General features: G+C 52.0%; 1 protein-coding gene across 3 annotated transcripts in view; it reads right to left on the reverse strand.

Annotated features, from left to right (window-relative positions):
* Ube2o (ubiquitin conjugating enzyme E2 O) overlaps positions 1-19,025 on the reverse strand; it is a 58,597-nt gene that overhangs the window by 5,237 nt on the left and 34,335 nt on the right. The window contains exons 2-13 of one of the 3 annotated variants that reach the window (XM_023714050.1): positions 7,830-7,889; positions 7,552-7,662; positions 4,916-5,013; positions 4,423-4,486; positions 3,614-3,757; positions 3,081-3,190; positions 2,870-2,945; positions 2,154-2,626; positions 1,607-1,761; positions 1,163-1,275; positions 934-1,062; positions 216-308 (exon numbers count right to left, since the gene is read on the reverse strand). In XM_023714050.1, coding sequence (XP_023569818.1) covers positions 216-308; positions 934-1,062; positions 1,163-1,275; positions 1,607-1,761; positions 2,154-2,626; positions 2,870-2,945; positions 3,081-3,190; positions 3,614-3,757; positions 4,423-4,486; positions 4,916-5,013; positions 7,552-7,662; positions 7,830-7,889 — 1,626 coding nt within the window. Of the gene's footprint in view, positions 1-215; positions 309-933; positions 1,063-1,162; positions 1,276-1,606; positions 1,762-2,153; positions 2,627-2,794; positions 2,946-3,080; positions 3,191-3,613; positions 3,758-4,422; positions 4,487-4,915; positions 5,014-7,551; positions 7,663-7,829; positions 7,890-19,025 lie in introns of all 3 variants that reach the window. The other 2 variants (XM_004630129.3, XM_023714049.1) reach the window with 2 other exon arrangements.

The following is a 19,025-nucleotide window of genomic DNA, read 5'->3' on the forward strand; positions in this document are numbered from 1 at the left end:
ACTTGCACTTTCTCAATACAGAAAGCTCAGAATCCAAGGGAAGCCCGCAAGTCTGAGAACACCTCCAAGTACTCGGGGATGTGGGGTACTTCTGTCTGTTCACCTGGGACTCAATGGGGATAGACTAGAAAGCCTATCTCTAGAGCCTTAAGGACAGAACAGAGGCTAAAGCTCCCAGCAAGGCCACAAGCCCGGGGGTCTTGTCAGAGCCTTACCTGGGGCAGGATGATGGTCTTTGAGTTGTCAGCCCACACCACCTCCACCTTGCTGCTGACATCCACGCGGGCCACCTGACCCACTGACGGCTGCTGGTCGAAGGAGACACAGTCAAGGGGGTGTCTCTGAGGGGGGCAGAGGCCAGAGCACCTCTAAAGGAACCCTAGAAAGTGGGTGCCAAGCAAGAGGCTACAAGGATTGCAGGAAGTGAGCACCTTCAGGAGATGGCATGGGACCCTCTCACACAAACTCTCTCAGTGCTCAGCATGACAGCAGTGCATGTGCAACACAGCTCTTCCCAAGCCTGCTCTCCTTCGCACCCCAATGCTCTGGCCTCCCCGGGCTCCACACCCTCCCCCGCATGGGGTTCCTGCCTCCACACTCTCACTCCTAGTCTCATGGAGTCTGCCCCAAACCCACCCAACATTCTCACTTTTTCAACACCCTGCTCACGCTCTACTTCCCAAGCCTCTGCTCTGCAGTACTTGACTTAATGCTCACATGACTTGTGACACAGAACTTAGCTCCACCAAAATGCCATGCAGCAGGGCTCAGGAAGCCTAGATGCTACAGGGGTCAGGGCTGAGGAGCGGCGGGGGACACTAAGCCCAGAGGACTTTCATGTCTTGTGTTCTGCAGCCACCTGGTGGCTCAAACAGGGAATGCATATACTTGACAGGCAGGGACCAAGGATGCAGAATTTGAACCAGGGTGTACCTCATCCTCTTTGTGTGGAGCCCCATCCTCTGTGTTGCCAATTCGAATGACAATGTCAGTTGTGCGGAACCGAAAGTCAGGGTGATCAGCAATGTCGTAAACGCTCACATCTTCCTCTTCTCCAATGAGCTGTAGCACAGGATGGGCTGTCGTGAGCCAGGGACCCTCATAAGACCCTCATGGGACCACCAGAGCTCCCCTGAAGGAAGAGCAGGGGCCACACACTCACCTCCACATCGTCCCCGCTTGGCCGCAGCTTGAACCACTTTACCATACAGGTGCGGCCAATGTGGTCCCCAGACTGCACCACACCGTAGACAGCAGGGTCTGGACAGCTCTGAACTGGGGAACCAGAGGGGAAAAGACTAGCGAAGGAGCCCCAACAGTGCTCACTTCCATGCCCCACAACCCACAGCACATGGGCCACGCTCCCACCCTTGAAAGGGCAGCCTCCTGAATCTTTTTGCTTTTTTTTTTTTTTTTTTTTGGTACTGGGGATTGAACTCAGGGCCCTGCGCTTGCCAAGCAAGCGCTTATTCTACTGAGTCATCTCCCCAGCCCAGCCTCCTGGATCTTGTTTGAGCTCTGCCCTGAGAGCACCTGTCCATCCCTTCTGGCACCCCCAGGCTCTCATGGGCGGTGGCCCCACCGGTCACCTCAGGGCTGGTACTACCTCGCTTATCCACCACAAAGTCCCCTGGGCAGAATTCGTTGTTGTCCAGGTGGTGCACAGGAAACAGGTCATTGGAGCGGATGTTGCACTCCACAGAGCCATCCTGCCACATCACGTCAGCAGAGGTCATCGTGGTCACCACCTCCACTGCCACCCTGCCAGGCGCAGGACAGTCAGAGGCCATACAAGACCTCCAGGGGAAGGGCTGGGGAATCCTCTCCCTTCCCCCTTCTGCAGCCTGAAACTGGAAGTGCCAAACCCCTGGCAGCCAGGGAAAGAGGCCTGGTGCACAGAGCTCCCATTCTCAAGCGGCATGTTCTCCTGAGAAGCAGACACCTTTAGGAGAGTCCACAGGCCTGGCTTGGACCCTGCCACCACCCCACTTCCATAACATGCCAGATCCCTCTCATCTGCCAGGCCTGCCCTAGGCGCTGCCCGCCATGGCAGGTGCAGTCCCTGAGCTGGTACAAGGCTCATGTGCTCGTGCGCAGCCATGTGTGTGCCCGTGTGCCCTCTGCTCCACCTCAGACGGGATGCTCGGATTTACCTGTCTCCTGGCTTGAAGTCACGAGTGATCTTATTCTTCTTTCTCTTGTGCTTTCGCTTTAGGTTCTTGATGGACAGGGGGATGCTCTTTTTGCGACTTGTGCCACTGCCACTCTGGGAGGAGGTGGTGGAGCTGGCGGAGGAGGTCACGGAGCTGGTGTCATCGGTGTCATCAGCAGCCTCATCATCTGCATCCTGCTCTGCTGTGTGCAGCCCATCATCTCCACCCTCCTTCAGCAGGAAGGGGGGCAGTGGCTGGCCGGTTTCATGGGGCTCCTCAGGACCTTCATCCTGCATCTCCACAGGGCTGGCAGACCCGTCAGGTGGCTCCTCCGGGCTGGCAGACCCCGTTTCACTCTTGGTCCTGGCGTCCCCTTTCTTGTCTGGGTCCTCCATAGTATGGTCCCTGGAACACTGGGTGTCCGGGGAGCAAGACATGATCCGCACAACCTGCTTCTTTAACAGGCGCTTTACCTGGAGGGGCAGAGAATGACGGGCTGCTGTGCAGGGCGGCCGGCAGAAGTCCTCCCTGTGCCCCTGGGACACGCCCCAAGGTTCAAACCAAAGACCACTTTTCTTGGCTATGGAAATGGCTCCTGGCCAGTTCCTCAAGTGCCTGCCAACCCCAGCCCAAGGACATACCTTCTTGGCCATAGAGCCCTCCCCCTGGGCGCAGTGTTTTTCTGGACATTCCCAGGCAATCCTGGCTGGCTCTACCTTGGCTGGGAAGACATACAGACAGCGCTCCCCCAGCTGCCGCTGAGCATGGTCAAAGCATCCGAGACGCTTCACCCTGGAGGGGAGAAGCAGGGGCTGGGCTGGGCTTCGAGAAGCCAGTGTGTTCCGGGCCCTCTGTGTACCTACAGCTGGGGGCCCAGGGCTGGGCCCCAGATGTGGCCCTGGGACTACAGAAGTGAGGCATACTCACCTGCATAGATTTTCCTGAGTGATGACAGAGGGTGGGGGGCTGACACTGTCTGTGCCCCCTGGACAGAAACTCTTGGTAATCCATGTGACTTTCAGTTCTACAACCTGCACCTGGGGACGGGAGGTGGGACAGGACAGTTAAGGCAGATTCTTAAGCTACTGAGCTATCTTCCCTGCCCCTAAATGGCAGATTTCTACTGGACTTTTTTCTCCCCCAGTGGTATTGGGGATTGAACCCATGGTACTCTCTGTAACCTGATGTCTAGATACCTTCGAACCTCGGCATGGTAGCGAACCTTCATGGTAACACCCTGTAAAGGCATGTGCTACCCTCCCTCTCACTCAGCCTGTGCAGGCAGGTTAGGGGAGATCGGCCCATGGGCCACTCCATGACCAGATCCTGGTCTACCTTTATCCAAAGACCTCTCGGTCCAACAGGGTCTGGGTGCTGAGCAACAAGCAAAAAAGGGGCAGAGGCTCAGCTCCAGGGTGTGGATACCAAGGACACCACCCTCACCCCTGCCCACTCCCTACCTCCTCCACCACCACACGGAACTTGCTCTTGGTGCTGAGCACAGGCTTGACCCCTGACAACCACTGGACACTGGAGAAGATCTTGGCGGGGCCAATGAGCACCTGGCCCGGGTAGAAACCATAGGAATCATCGAAGAAGAGACCCTGCAGGATTTAGGAAAGAAAGTACTGGTGAGTACTTGGGTGACAGTGTTCCTTGTACCTGCCCTAGCCAACCCTGCCTGACGAAGCCATACCACACAGGCCACACTCTCACAAGTGACACATCCTATGGCACTTGATCAACTACACAAGCAAACCAGTCACCCAGGGACCTTGTTAAGTTGCAGCTGCAGATTTGTTCTGGGTCCCTAACAAGCTCTCATCAGCACCAATGCTGCTGGTCAAAGGTTATACCTCAGTTCTGGAGAACAGTTCCCCAAATCTGTTTAATCACACACCCTCCTGTACTAAGTCACTCTACACATCCCCAGAGACTTTACATTCTGATTTTTTTTTTTCTTTTTCTTTTTCTTTTTTTTTTGGTATAGGGAATTGAACTCAGGACCTTACACTGCCAGGCAGGTGCTTGTGCTGCTGATCTATATCCCCAGCCATCAGAGGTTTTAATGGATGAGATGAAACATGTAATTGTAAAGAAAAGTTCCAATATTCTGTGCCCAAGCCCCAGCTTCTGGACAGTCTGGTGCACACCCATCATTGTTCTGGGAATCCACTTTGCTTGGCCTGTGTCAGCTCTGAGCTCTCTGCTGAGAAGTTCTTCCTATGCAGCCAAAGGAGCCAGAGAAGGTCTGGCAGGGCTCACGTACCGAGTCACTGACGTGTGGGCAGACATCGTACAGCTTGGCACCATCTTCTGTGTTCATGGAGCACCTGAAACAGTGAACAGAGGCTTGGTCCCCACCAGGCACAACCACGCACCCAGTGTTGGTGATCTAGAGGTGCCAAGACGTCCAGAGCCTAACAGCTACATTCTTCTTTCACCAACAGCTCAGCCTCTGCAATGGTGCAAGACCCAAAGCCTCACCCACATGCTCACTGCTGTAAAAGTGTCAAATAAAGCCCGCTGTCTGCAGATAACCTAAAGAAAGACACTTCACCAAGATAAAGCAGACCAGAAATTAAGCAGGTGAACTGGGCCACACCAGATAAAGAGGCCAACACAGGGTAGGTCCCGAATGGCAGGAACATGGTAGTCCAGGATGAGGCCTGTATATGGCCTACAAGGAAGTCCCCTTCCCCCCGTCCACCTTCTACAGGCTGCCCTTCCCCAGCAGAGGAGTCCCTGCTGGTGAGACCCACCTTGCGCCATTCGACAGCTTGAGGATGATCTGATTCTTCAAGTCATAGACCTTCCCCAGCCAGCAGTCATAGGCAATGTAGTCCCCATACATGAAGGGCTGCAGAGCAAGGGCACAGAATGGTGAGAGAGAGAGGAGATGCTGCTGCTAATGCCCAGCACATGAGTGCAGATGGCACACAAGGCTCTGGATGGCTTGTGTGTGGATCGGCCAGCTACTGGACCTACACAACTGCCGTGTAGGCTCCTGTGACAGTTCCAGACTGCATCCTTGAGGCTTGCTCCCAGGAAGTGGCAGTGGTATGGGGGCTCCCTGGGGAATGTGGGAGGCTGCAGGGACAGAGGAGAGCCATACAGTTAGGAGGTGGCTGCGTGGACAGGTTGAGTAAAGGGCATAGTAAACAGACTGATATATTGAAGATACTGAGAGCCATATTTCTCACTGTTGACAGCATGCCATCAACAGAGAGGGGGAAGGAGAGGAAGAGCTTCAGGTGTTAAGGTTAAGTCAGAGGGCCTGGCAAGCGCAAGGGCCTAAGTTCAATCTCTGGTTCTGAAAAAATAAATACATAAATAAAAAGATTAAATCAGAGGTATCAAGACAAACATGTATACTTCAGTTTACATGCAGACTGGGTACCGACATAATTAGGAGGGTCCTAGTGCCATCCTAAAAAGGGTCCAGTAGAATTAGCACACCTAGCATCCAGATTTTACTTGGTTTCTTTTTTCTTTTGTTCTGTTTGCTGTATTAGGAATGAACCCAGGGCCTTGAGCATGCCAGGCAAGTGCTCTACCACTGAGATACAGCCCCAAGATCTTGGTTTTTAAAATGCTATTCTTCCCTGAAAGGAACTGGGTCCTTGGAAAAAGGGCTGACTCCTGGGCTAGATCAGAGAGAAAGTATAAGATGAGCTTGAAAGATCTCTTTTTATCAGAAAGTGCTTCAAAAAGCAAAGGGAGAGGGAGGGATCCATCTGAAAGCAACACAAAAGCTAGCCTGAAAGCACTTGCATCAGCATCACAGGAAGTAAGAGGAGCAGTGAATTACAACTTACTCCAAGGGTTATCTTACACAGAAAAAATAGCACAAATAAGCTGTCTCTCACTGCAGCACTTTGAAAACGGAGACAAGAACATCACAAGTTCAAGCATGGGCTGGGCAACTCAGTGATTAGGGAGACCCTGTCTCAAAATAAAAAAATAGAAAGGGGTGGGAATGTAGCTCAGTTCTCAGACTGTGGGGATTCAATCCCTAGTTTGGAGGAAAAATTAAGAAAAGATTAGATGAGCCACGGCTGGGGATATAGCTCAATGGAAAGGTTCAAAATAAGCCAACAATAAATGAGCTAGGAGATACAGCAGTGAAGCTCTTGCACACCTGAGAACACCAACTAGTAACAATGAGAGAAGGGCAGCTTCACACACTCGCCACAGCAACATCAGAGTGGTCAAGCTGGCTTGGGGGGAGAGACTAAGGCTGGAGAGTGTGACAGGACCATGTTACCGACACTGTCTTGGGACACTTCCCCACCAAATGGAGTCACTTACAAAGGGGTAAAGGAGACTAGTGTAGACACCTGGGGATGCCAGCATGGTATGGCTACTGAACACTGGGCCAGAGGAGAGCTCGGTAGGGGCCATCCTGGTCAGGCTCAGGAGGCAACATCAGACCAAGGGTGAAAGTCATGCTACTGAAAGTGTCCCTGTCCAAGATGTGGAGCAAGAACAAATATGGGAGCCACGCCAGATTAGAGAGAGCCGGAAGAGCTGACAACTAAGTGCCAGATATATTCCTGAGTGGGCCAGAAAGGAAAAAGGACATTGTTAGGATGACCGAATGAGGTCTGAGAACAGAACAGCAGCACGGCAGTGCTTATTTCCTCAGCTGGGGGATCATGCTGTAGTTACACGGGGGTGCGCCCTTGGTTCTGGAAAACATGCCAGTGTTCAAGGTGATGGGCATGTATCTTCCCTTGGGCTAGAGAGAGGGATCTGGGGAGTCGGAGCAAATGGAGTGAGATGCTAACAGCTGAAGAAGCTGGATGAGGTATTTACCATCTTTTTCAAAGTTTGAAATCATTTAGAAAACAGATTATTGAAAAGAAGGGCTGGGGAGATAGCTCGGCAGTCTAAGTGCCTGCCTGGCAAGCTCAAGGTCCTGAGTTTGATCAGTGGTACTGCACGTGCCGTGCTAGCCCCGAAACCAGGCACACGCCTGTAATCTCAGTGCTGGAGAGGCTGAGACAGGAGGATCACTGTAAGTCTGAACTGCATAGCGAGAGACTCTGCATCAAACAGGTGAAATAAAAATTTTAAAAAAGAAATCTTTTTTTTTTTTTTAAGTGGTATGCTGCCTATACTCCCACTCCCTCTTAGGAGGCTAAGGCAGGAATGCAGTGAGTCTGAGGCCAGCCTGGGCTACATGCAAGAACAAGAAGTATTAGAGAAGGGGAAACAGCGAAGGAGAGCCACACTGGTGACCTCTGCTGGGCTGGAGGGGAAGGATGTGTCATGCATGCTCTTGTGTCTGAATGGCTCACTTGAAGCTCAAGCATGAGGCCACCTGGAGCAAGCTGGCCACAGTGAAATGAGCTGCTGACCACAGAGCCGAGAGCACTCCACAGAGGCCGCTCACCCAGATGTGCTGCAGGTCCTTGCTGTTCACAGGGTAGATGATGCAGTTGGTGCCGATGAGCTTGACGGCGCAGTCGATGTTCACATCTATCACTGTGCCGCACTGACTGTCCTGAGGAAGGGAGAAGGCACCTAGGCCACGGCCACAGGGGAAGACCCGCCCAGACAATGCCACGGTGGCCTCCACCAGAGCCAGGCAGCTCTCCTGCAGGGAGTGGGGCAGGCAGGCTCAAGGTGGTTACCCAGGGGCCCAGGATAGGGTGGGGACCCAGGACTCACAGTGGAGCGCATGTGCCGGACCACATCTCGGGGCACCACAGAACGGTCCTCTAGTTTCAGCTGTGAATGGAAACAAGGTGTCAGAGGGGGGCTCTGAAGCCATCAGAAGACACACTTCCAACTTCTCCCATGCGTACCTCCTGTAAGGCAGGTGTGCACTATCCTAACTCTTGTGCTGGAGGCATTTCCACAACTACACATGGCCCCTCACCAGCAGCCAGATCTAGAGGTGGCATGTGTCCCGCCCAGAGGCCTGCAGTGTCCCATGCAGACAAAGCCTAACACTAGGCTCACTGGAGGTACTCTTGTTTTTTGTGGTGTTGGGATGGAACCTGGGGCCTCCTTGCTCACGCTAAATGACACTGCCAATAAGTGCTTAGCCCCACCCCAGGCTCAGGAGGTGCTCCAAGACCACAGAAGTAGGGAGCATGACTGAATGACAGAACACAAAGGCCTGGCTTTAGGGCAAGGTTACTACCTGCCTACATCTGTGTGAGTTAATCCTTTCCTACCCTCCTCCAACCCCAGCTTTTCAGTACCCACCTCCAACCCCAGCTTTTCAGTGCTGAGGACAGAGGGCTGGGACCTGCATAACTGGCGTGAGTGGGTGGGTGGGGTCACCCTGACCATACACTGTGACACTGCATTCTAATCTGGCTTGTCCCTCATGCCTGCTGCAGTCTGCCCCTTATCTAGGCACTGCAGAGCTGCTTCAAAGCTGGGCTGTGCACCCAGGCACCTGATCTGCCCCTTCACACACCCTGGGCAGCTGCCACCACTCCTGCTGCCCAGCTGCTGGATCCTCTCCCGAAGCCCAGAGGGGCCGGTTCTCTGCAGAGTGGCCTCTCTTCTCTTTTGCTGGGTGCCCCAATCTGGGCTGCTCCCTGTCATCCCTCACTGACTCACAGGAATGAGTGGTCCCTGTTTCTGCTCACCAAGACCCTAAGCCCCAGGGCTAGGAGAGCTGCTCCCTCAAATACCACCCAAAGGGACAGTACTTAGCAGCAGCCTCTCTGCTCACAACCCCTGTACCCCGGAAAGGCAACACCACAAAGGCAAATCCCAAGTGCTGAAATTGTGGCAATGACGACTAAAACTCTATCAGCAGGACATAAAGGGAAGCAACAAACCCCACCACCAACCAGCAGTGTGGAGATTACACCGGCAGCCCAAGCCACTCCAGCTGACACCTAGGCTAGCAGTTCAACACAGGTCCTTGGGTCAGACACCAAGGAACCCCTGAGAGACACTCTTGTCTGCATATGCAAAATTGAGGGGATAGCAGCTATCTTAGGGTGACCACCATGGGACTGCACAAGCATGGAAAAATAGTACAGACATGCTAATGCTGTGTGGAGCCCAGGAACTGTTCAGCCAAGCTGGCTGTGGTCACTGCCTGACCTCATGGCCCCTGGAAGGTGCAGGCAGAAGCCCCTGAAGGGCCAGGTTTTTCAGACAGGTGTTTCAGGGCCCAGGATGCAGAGGCTCACGGGATGCCACTGTCCCTCTTCTAACTCCAAAAAACTTCTGTGCTATAATGCTGTGTGACATCTCTGTCACACAGAGCCTTGTATTTTCTGTGCTGCCCCGTCTAGCCCAAAGCCCTTCCCAGCTCAGACTTCAAAAACACACAACTGGGGTCTTCTGATGCCATCACAGAAACCGGAAGCTGTGATGTGGGAAGCCCAGGGCAACAGGGTCCTAAGAGAGAACGCTGCACATCATTCCCTGGTGGTATCTGTCAGGTAAAGAGCTGCCCAGAGGGAAGGGGGGAGCGGCAACGTGCTTTTTTTCTACATATACTGTCCAGGCTCCTGTACCCCCTAGAGGGGGAGAGGAAGCTGTGGCTGAAGCAGGAACAGCATAGAGGGCAAAAGCTGGGGCCAGGGTGGGGCCATGTTCCTGAAGAAGGGTCTTGCAGCACCCACCAGCCTGTACTCTGTCTTCAGGGCTCCCTCTACCCCTTTTATGATGAGGAAAGTGCTCGGAGCAGGGTATCAGCATGGGGAGCGTCACAAGGGCAGGAGAGGAAGTGGGGGCACCATGCAGCCACTTGCTTTTCCCATGGGCAGCCCAGAGGGTGACCAAGGTGTACTGAAGGGCAAGCAGCAAGGCTCTGCACTGTGCACAGGGCCTGCTTTCAACTCTACACGACTACAGTTCCTTCCCAATGGCTCCTTCGCTCTCCTTGCTCCCTGCAAACCTTCCCTGCTTAGCAACACCTCTCAAGAGTCCCCATTCTAGAAGGAATCGCCCTGCTCAGGCACCTACGAGCTCTGCGGCTTCTACCACCCCACAGCACCATGGCAGGTGCTCGCTGCATGCTGGGCGCTTCCATACATCTCCCCTACAAGCCGCTCCCCAGCAGCATGGAGTGAGCACTATGATTCTTGTCATTTCCATTTCCAGATAAGTAAACTGAAACCAAGAGAAGGCAAGTAACTTGTTTAGTGTCCTGCAGCTTTACAGGGCAGGAGGCAAGATTCGCACTCAGCAGCCTGACTTGTCCTTTCTCTGTAACAAATAAAAAGCAGATCCCACCTGGCATGATGGCCCACAGCTATAATCCCAGCACCTGGGAGGCTGAGGCAGATGATCCATTCAAGTTCAAGGCCAGTCTGAATTACCTAGCAAGACTTTTTTTTTTTTTTTTTTTTGCGGAATGGGGATTGAACTCAGGCCCTTGCGCTTGCCAGGGAAGCGCTTATTCTACTGAGCCATCTCCCTGGCCAAGACTCTCTTAAAGGAATGACAAAAAACACTTCATACCTCCCCAGAGCTGCAGAGGTAGCAAGAGACTAAAATATACTTCTGGCCATCTGTGCTGGCCCCCATCTGTGTGCCTAGCACAATGGGGGGCTGAAGAAGGTGATCACAAGTTTGGGCCCAGCCTGAGCAACTTAATAAGACCTATATTAAAACAAAAACAAAAGAAAAAATGAAAACTGGTCTGGAGAATATAAGCTCAGTGTGAGGACTCTGGGTTCAACTAGAACTGAGGGAAAAATTCTGGCAGGTCTACACATCGTCAAAGACGATGAGTATTCTGGTCATAAAAACAATAAAGTATTTCTGGGGTGTCTGCAAAATAACTGCTGTACTGGTTGCAGATCCCTTCAGGCCCTGTCCCTGGGGGGCGGGGGGGGGGGGCTGTTTGCCTTTGCCTTTGGTTTCATCTACAACTTAAAATGTCAAGTACTCAAACCACAGCTGCCAGATGGCATTGGGAGCTGACACTAGAGGGCGCTGTGCCTGCTCTCCCAAAAGGAGATCCCAGAGCAAAATTTGGCTGTGAAACAAACAGGAACCTCCTAACTAAATGTTCTTTTAAAACAATATTACATAGGGATGGGGAGGCTTAGAGACGGATGGGTAGATTTCGGCTATCATTATACTCGAAAACTCTGAACAAACTCAGAGTGGGCATCTGTTGTGTAACAACTGGAGTGCTATAGCAGCCATCAGAAGTTTCTGAACAGAAAAAGGGAGGAAAACAAGACACTGAAGTGCTGCATCTCTGTACACGGGGAGGGGCATGAGTAGACAGACTGAGGTGGACTCACATTGTCTGGACACTTACTAGCAGGCCTTGGGGATGCCTACTGGGATCCCAGGACAGGAGCCTCTGCTGCCTGCTGTGAAATAGGAGATCTGTCACGTGCTGTGGGACCTAAGGAATTCACTGCGTGGACACCAAAGCTGATGGAGCACTTCTTGTGCCAGGTACTGCAGAGCCCAGGCCCTGCTCTGCCAAGCCCCTGCCCCAGCACCAGGAGTGGGGGTGGGGTGGAGAGCAGGGACAGACGTGGGTCAGGCGGTGCTCAGAGCCATACAGAGAAAGGAGAAAGGGGAAGGGGAGCAAGGGGGGGCCCAGGGTGCAAATGAGAGTTGAGAGACCAGAGCAGCTGTCAGGGACAGAGCACGCAGTGTCTGGAGGCCGGCAAGAGCAGGGCTCACAGCAAGGGCAGCCCCGGGAGGTGGAAGCTCACCAGAGTGGCACTTCCACTCTATCCTGCCAAGTAGACCACCCTCATCCTGAGGCTCGTGCTGCTTCTCTGAACTGCGCCTTGAGGCCTATGTGCCCCGCAACGAATGCCTGGTTCAGACCCTCATCTGTGACACTGAGCTTGGCTGATCAGGTCACTCGATTCACTACAGAAATTTGTTCATGAGTAAAAAAGGCAAACTAAGGCTGGCTAACAGGTTCAACATGGATGATGCTAAAACAAAGACACTTCCAATAGGTTTTGAACATCATGGCCCTGTAGGAGGGCGTGGCCTTTGGGTTGGCCAGCTGCATACAGTGAAGCACGTGCCCTAGGACTTAGGCCTGGTCACTGGCACCAGGATTTGGAACACTAAATGGGCTCCTGATCCAGGGGGGAGCTGCAGGAAGTCCAAAGGGTGGATTTTAATGAGACCTTCATGTGTTTATCTCAAGGCTGAGAACTACCAGCCACACTAAAGAAGGCCAGAGCAGGAGATGTGGGCATCCTTCAATCTTGGAAACAAACTCCTTTTCTGGGGGCTGATGATGTCATCAGTACCGGCTCTTGAACCTACCACTAGGGGTGGTTGCCAATCTGAAAGGCTCAGCTTGAGGCCAAGCACCCAGGAGGCTTAATAAAGTCCTAGACAGAGGCCTAGTCTAGTCCTAGAATACAAGGACAAGCTGACTGCCAGCTTCACACTGTCCCTGATGAGAAGAAAACAGAAGACAGCTTGTAGTGGCCCTGGGTTAGGTTTGCCTTTAGAATGAGGCTTCACCTTTGCCTGACCATGCCAGGCTTAAGAACTCAGAGGCCCAGCAGGCATGAAACTGCTCATTCAAGCACGACTCTAAGAACAGGTTCCCAAGCAAAGTGGGATGGTGCACACTTATAATCCTATCTACTGAGGATGCTGAGGCAAGGCAATTGCACATTCAAGACCAGCCTGAACAACTCCACGAGACCATGTCTTGAATAAAAGGTGCTTGGGATGTAGCTCAGTGCTAGTGTCATATGTGAAGCCTTTGGTTCAAATCTCAGATGGCACCCCCCAAAAGAAAACCCAGATACACAAAGGAATATGAAACTACCTCAAGAGCGGAAATTTCTAAATACTAACTTGCACCTGGACCAGTCAGATAGTTCAGTACCTGCTTAGGCAGGTACAGGGACCAGGGTTTGAACCCTGCCCCTTGGGCTGGCTGAGACAGTGATTGACACTGGGAGTAGTGGTGCATGCATGTAGTCCCAGCACTTGGGAGACTGAGAACAGGAGGATCACTACAAGGCCAGTCTGTGTAGTGAGACCCTGTACTAAATACATAAAAATATAAATAAATAAAAAGCTAACTTGTACCTCCTGGCCATAGGCAAAGAGATACCAAACTGCTGGTGCTATCAGTCAGGGGCAGAGCAGATCACGGGCCTTTCTTCATCCTAGCTTGGTGCCCAAAGCTGTTTCACGCCTAGGACACATAAAATTCTAACCTTGGCCTCTGTTCTCTTTTGGATCTCGAAGGGGAATGAATCAAAAGTTGGGCTTCTAGATTAGCAGCAGCTACAGCCTGCTGTGGCACAGGTGTCATAGGTTACTTTAGCAGGTCTAGTTTTTTGTTTAGAATTTTTTGAGATGAGGCCTTGCTGTATAGTTTGGGATGGCCTCAAACTCACAGCAATCCTCCTGCCTCAGCCTCCTGAGTGCAGCGATTGCAGGTTTGTGCCCCTACCCGTTTTAGAAATGAATTACTGGTTGCATTTTGCCCCTGGTTCTCTCCTAAAACGTGTTTTATAGTAGTAGTGAATAGTTCATGGTTGTTTCATACATAAGAGGCATTAAGATTAAAAATCTGGGTCTGGCTAGGTGTGGTGATACATGCTTGTGGTCCCAGCACTCAGGAGACTGAGGCAGGAGATCACTGGGCTCCTTGCTAGCCTGGGCTACTTGGCAGTTCAAGGCCAATGTGAACTAAAAATGAGGCCTCATCTAAATACTAACTTGCTGTCTCCCAAGGGGTAAAAGCAATCTGAGAAACATTAGTCCCTCTGCCGGCTCCACCCCTATAGTCCAACTAGGGTCTGAGTCCTACACAGACACAGAAAAAGAGTGAAATACGATAGTGGTCAACTGGGGGAGACAGGGCTTCTTACCATAGGGCCCTGCGCCCACCTATCCAGCTCTCCCAATCCCTGCCTGCCCCGCTGAGGCCGCCACTCTGAGGAAGGGCCTTGTTTCTCCCACATCCCTGAGCCAGGCTGTCTGCCAGCTGGCCCACACCAGGGCACGGGCCCTACCTAACTGCAGGCTGACCTTGCTGCACCCCTTGGCCAGTGACACTGCAGTGCAAGATGGAGGCCTGGGTGCCAATCATAGCTGAGAAACCCAACCCAGGGAGAGGAAACCATTTAACAGGAACTCTTCTGCAACATAGAATCAAATCTTTTTTTAGTGCTTCCCACAGATTCCAGGCTCCTCAAGAATACAAATGTAAAATGAGAAATACAGACTTTTTCAGTACTTGGGATTGAACCCAGAGCATTTACACTGATCTACAGTCCCTCCTTTTATTTTCTTTTTAAATTTTGAGTCATGGGCTAGGGAGACAGCTCAGCAGCATAAGCACCTGCCTGGCAACAGCAAGGTCCTGAGTTCAATCCTGGTACCTAAAATAAAGTGAAACAAAACAAAACAAATTTTGAGATAGGGTTTCAGTAGCTCACTGAGTTAACCAGGATAGGCTTGAACTCGTTATCCTTCTCCCTCAGTCCCCTAAAATCCGGAGTTTACAGGTGTGTGTCACCACGCCTGGCTAGAAACGCACGTATCTGAAGAGTTTACTAGAATCTGGCATGAAGAGGAGGGTGGAGGAGGGGCAGACCCAGGACATTCATGCCCCAGCTCCCACGCTCATGTGACATGGTGACCTGAGAGACAACTACTCATACCAGGTTGGAAAGTTTACCCACAGTGGACCTCTGAAAAAGTGCTGGGAACCCTAGAAGGAAATAGGACTTAGAAGACAGTGTTTTTCAAACTGTGGGTCATGATCCATTAGTGCATTATTGGACCAATTCAGGGGGGACACAGCCAACAACTGAGAAAGAATCTGTTTGCCTTATGCACACAGAATGGGTAAGTACTGTTTCGCCTTTCAAGCTTTCCAGTATGATACACACATGCCCTGGGTCACCACGTGCAATGTTTAGTGGGTCACTGTCAAGTCTGAGAATCTTCCTCCACTTAACTTTTTGCGCCAGCCTCAGGCCCAGCTTTTGGGCTCTCTCTGGCCAGGATTTTCACCAGGTCCATCCACTGAAGAGCTGTCCCACCTCATCAGCACCAAAGCACCCCACAAGGAAAGTCACACAGATCTGACACCACTACACTCACACTGGGTATTTCTAGGGGTACAGACTCATGACTCTGACCTTCCTTGAAAAGTCACTCTGTCAGGTGCAGCAGTAAAACTAGGAAGCTGGGTGTGGTGCACACCGGTAGTCCCAGCATTTGGGCAGATAAGGGAGGATTGCTAAGAGTTCAAGGCCACCCTGAATTACATAAGGGACCCTGTCTTCAAAACATAACAACAAATAAAACCAGCAATGGCAAAAAGCGGGGCTTCCCGTTGCAGCTGGGCCCCTTTTCTAGCCTCTTCCCAACTCTACTTCAGACTGGACTGGGATGTGATCAGTCAGGGATTCTGATTGTGCCTGTGTAAGGACTTTCTCACAGCAGTTGACCATCATGTGGCTGAGCCACTGATAACCCAGCAATCAGCACCTGTCCACTTGAGGACAGAAGGCTTTACTAGCAAAACACACATGGACAGGGGGCTTCACGTGCTCAGTAAAAGAAACGCCAGTCCCCTAGCCAGAACTATCATCATGGTGTGCTGCAGAAGCCATTTTCCACAGAAGCTCTGCTAAGCCTAGAGACTAAGGCCCATTTTAGTCCATAGCTTTTGAACACTTACCACAGACTCAGGACAAGAGCAGACTACAAACAAATACATCATTTGGCATGTGTCTTGGCTTTAGGGAACTGACATTCCAAAGGGGAAGACAACAGGAAACTGCACCCCAACACTTATTCACAAGTGAACACTGCTCAGCTGGACAGAGGGACACTAATTCAGGTTCCAGGATGGCAGGTACATTGAGGCAGGAGCCAGACAGCACCCTAGAGACAGAAGTACCCGTTGCCTCCCTTTCCCAGGGACGTTCCCTGTGCTCACTTCACAGACCGAAGCACTGAGTCAGGCTGCCAGGCAGCGCCAACTTGCTGGGATGGCTGGAGGCACGGCCTGCTCCAGGACAAAAGAAGGGGACTGGGCCCAGCTGTCTGCTAATGAGGGGAAGGACTGTAGAGTGGCGCCTGGCAGGAGGCCAGGGCAGCAGGCCTGGTCTGCAGATGCTGCTGTGTTGATATGCAGTACAGGCATCTCGTGGCAGGAGCCAGAAGTGAAGAATGAACATCTTTAGGAGGAACAGGCCTCCCTCTGCAAGAAGTATGAACAGAAGCAGAAAACAGAAAAGCACATTTTTACATTCTGTTTTTGTCCAGCTTGACTGGGCTATAGCCACAGAATTAGTCCATCTGGCTGTTCTTTTTTTCTTTTGCGTCAGTACTGGGAATTAAAGCCATGGCCTTTATGTTGAACTACATTCCCAGTGCCCCCCATCTTTTATTTTGAGACAAGGTTTCACTAAATTGCTAAATTGCCCAGGTTAATCTCAAACTTCAGGTTAGTGATCTTTCTGCCTCAGCCTCCCCAGAATGCTGGGATAACAGGGATGTACCAGCACACCCAGTGACAGCTGTACCATTTTATATATGATAGGCCACTGTCCTGGGGCTACCAGGAATTCCTGAGGGTAAGCAGGTACAAGTCAAGTATTCAGGCACGGAGTGCCCACTGCCCCAACACTGCCCTCTATATAACCCCATGCCCCACCCACCCATTCAAGGTCATGTTAGGATGGCAGTCACAGGAAGCTTGCACTGTACCAGGGGACACCACTACATGCCCTCGTTCTTTGGATCCTCAAGGAAGGTACCACAAGGGAAGGAGGTAGCGCAGGGAGGCACTATTCCCAGTGCTCCACTGCACAGAGGTAGCTGGGGAAGTAATGTCTCGCTTAAGGTCATCTGGGCACCAGGACTTCAAGGCCTCTCTCTGGTTTTGCTAACCGGTACCGTGGCACACATGGCCCGGATAGGTGCAGAGCAATTTAAGCTAGGCTGCCTAAGGGTGGGTCCTGGCCCCCAGCCTGCATCTTCCCCCAGCTCACTGGAAGCACTGGTCCTTAGGCCCCGCCCCACCCCTGGGAAGCTGCACATCCACAAGGTTTCTGGGTGACCTGCAAGCCCTTGTACATCCCCAGGGCAGTGGCTCTCATCAAGGAGGGTTTCGGGGTACATGTGGGGGAGCTGTTATAGGCCTACTCCAGGTTGCTTGCCAGCCCCTCAGTGATGTTCCAGGCAAGTGCTCCACAGCCCCTCCCAGCATGGCATTCTGAAAGAAGCATTTGGGAGAAGTTTCTGCACAAACTCTGACACATATCTCCAAGCCCTGGCCCTTTAAAGACAAGGGAGGCAGAGAGAAACAGCTGTATCCTTCTGAGCTACTTTTGGGGAAACCTTGGTTTTTGGGGGGCGGGGCACTGGCACTCTGAAGCCAGGCTCCCCAGGACTAGAGCAGCCTTGGAAGGGCCACATCCAAGTCCAGTGGGCAGGGCCTGCTTTCAGGCAAGACAGCCCATGTGGAGGAGCACACCCTCATCACACCACACCAGCCTCTGCCTGCTTCTCAAACACCTGCAGTTGCTATTTCCAGGCAGATGAAATGAACACCATCGGGGGTGCGGGTGTCATGGGACACCAACTGGCCTGCAGACTCCAGGACTGACCAAAATGGCTCCTGTGAAGTCACTTGTCAGCTGGATCCTTGTATCCAGAAACTTCAGCAACGCATCCCCTGACCTCCATTTCTCCCAAGGTACACAAGCATCTCACCATAGTGAGCCACGATGAAAACACTAAAAAGTACAGTCACAAAGACTGGGGTAAGGCTCTGCCCAGTGCTGGAGGTGCAGGGAGATGGAGCTAAAGCAGGCCGTATGGAGGCACAAGTCAAAGCACAGATTTATGTGAACCAGGTCCTCCTGGTCCTAGCTTCCAGACACCCCTTCAGGGAAGGGAAGCACTAGGCTCTGCAGCTGCGGCTCCAGAGCTTCTGCCCAGTGTCCCTAGGGGCCCCAGCTGCTACCTGCTTAGCATCATCCTGCATGGGCAGACCTCTGCTGGGACCATCCCTATGACACATGACCCCCTCAGATTCCCAAAGCAGGCTGGCTGAAAATTAAATACCTGCTCTGGTCAGTATGGCCTGAGCTCGGACCCTATATAAGGCCTGTGTAAGGCGCAGGAAGGTTCTCTCCCAAGAAACTAAGAGCTGACCTTGAGAAGCCAAATGCACACAAAATAACATTTGCAAAGACCACAACGAGATTCAGAAATTCATATGCAGGTGCACCATGATTTAGATGCAGTACTTAGAGATTTTACACATACCAGAGAAGATACTGAAGAAAATCCACAAAAAACAAAACAAAACAAAAAACAAACAAAAAAAAACAAAAACAAAAAAACACCATAGTACTAACCACCCTCATGTTTATGTGGTCAAAATTTCCTTTTCTACCCCACTTCTGAGCAGTGATACACTGAAGCTATGGATATGGACAAAGCCTGAGTTGGAGATCATGAGAGTGTGCAGAGGTGACCCGAGCTGGACTTTGGAGGCTGTCACCTGCAAAGTGCTACAAAGTGCTCTCAGCTACTGACAGAAATAGCACCTCAAAGGCCACGGGGCAGGAAGTGGGTTATCTCAGGCCCAGGTGAGAATAGCAGGAGGCAAGAAAAGCATCTGGGACTTCACTGACACCAGTGGGCACTTCAGGAGGATGGTGTTATCCCACTCAGAGACAAGAGCAGGGCTGGGGGGAGGGCAGAGCTGGGGCACACTGGGTGAGCCTCCAGCTTGGTCCACCCACGGGGCAAGACAGCCTGGTGTGAGCCTGTAGCATCCTGGGAGGACAGCTAGAGCAGAGAACCAGGGCTGTCTTCTCATACTTAGCCACACGATTATGCATAAAACTTCCTTCCTCTTGGGAATGTATGGCCTCCAGAGGGCTCTCTGATCTCACA

This window comes from Octodon degus, unplaced genomic scaffold, assembly GCF_000260255.1.
Source record: "Octodon degus isolate 3935 unplaced genomic scaffold, OctDeg1.0 scaffold00033, whole genome shotgun sequence".
Lineage (NCBI taxonomy): Eukaryota > Metazoa > Chordata > Mammalia > Rodentia > Octodontidae > Octodon > Octodon degus.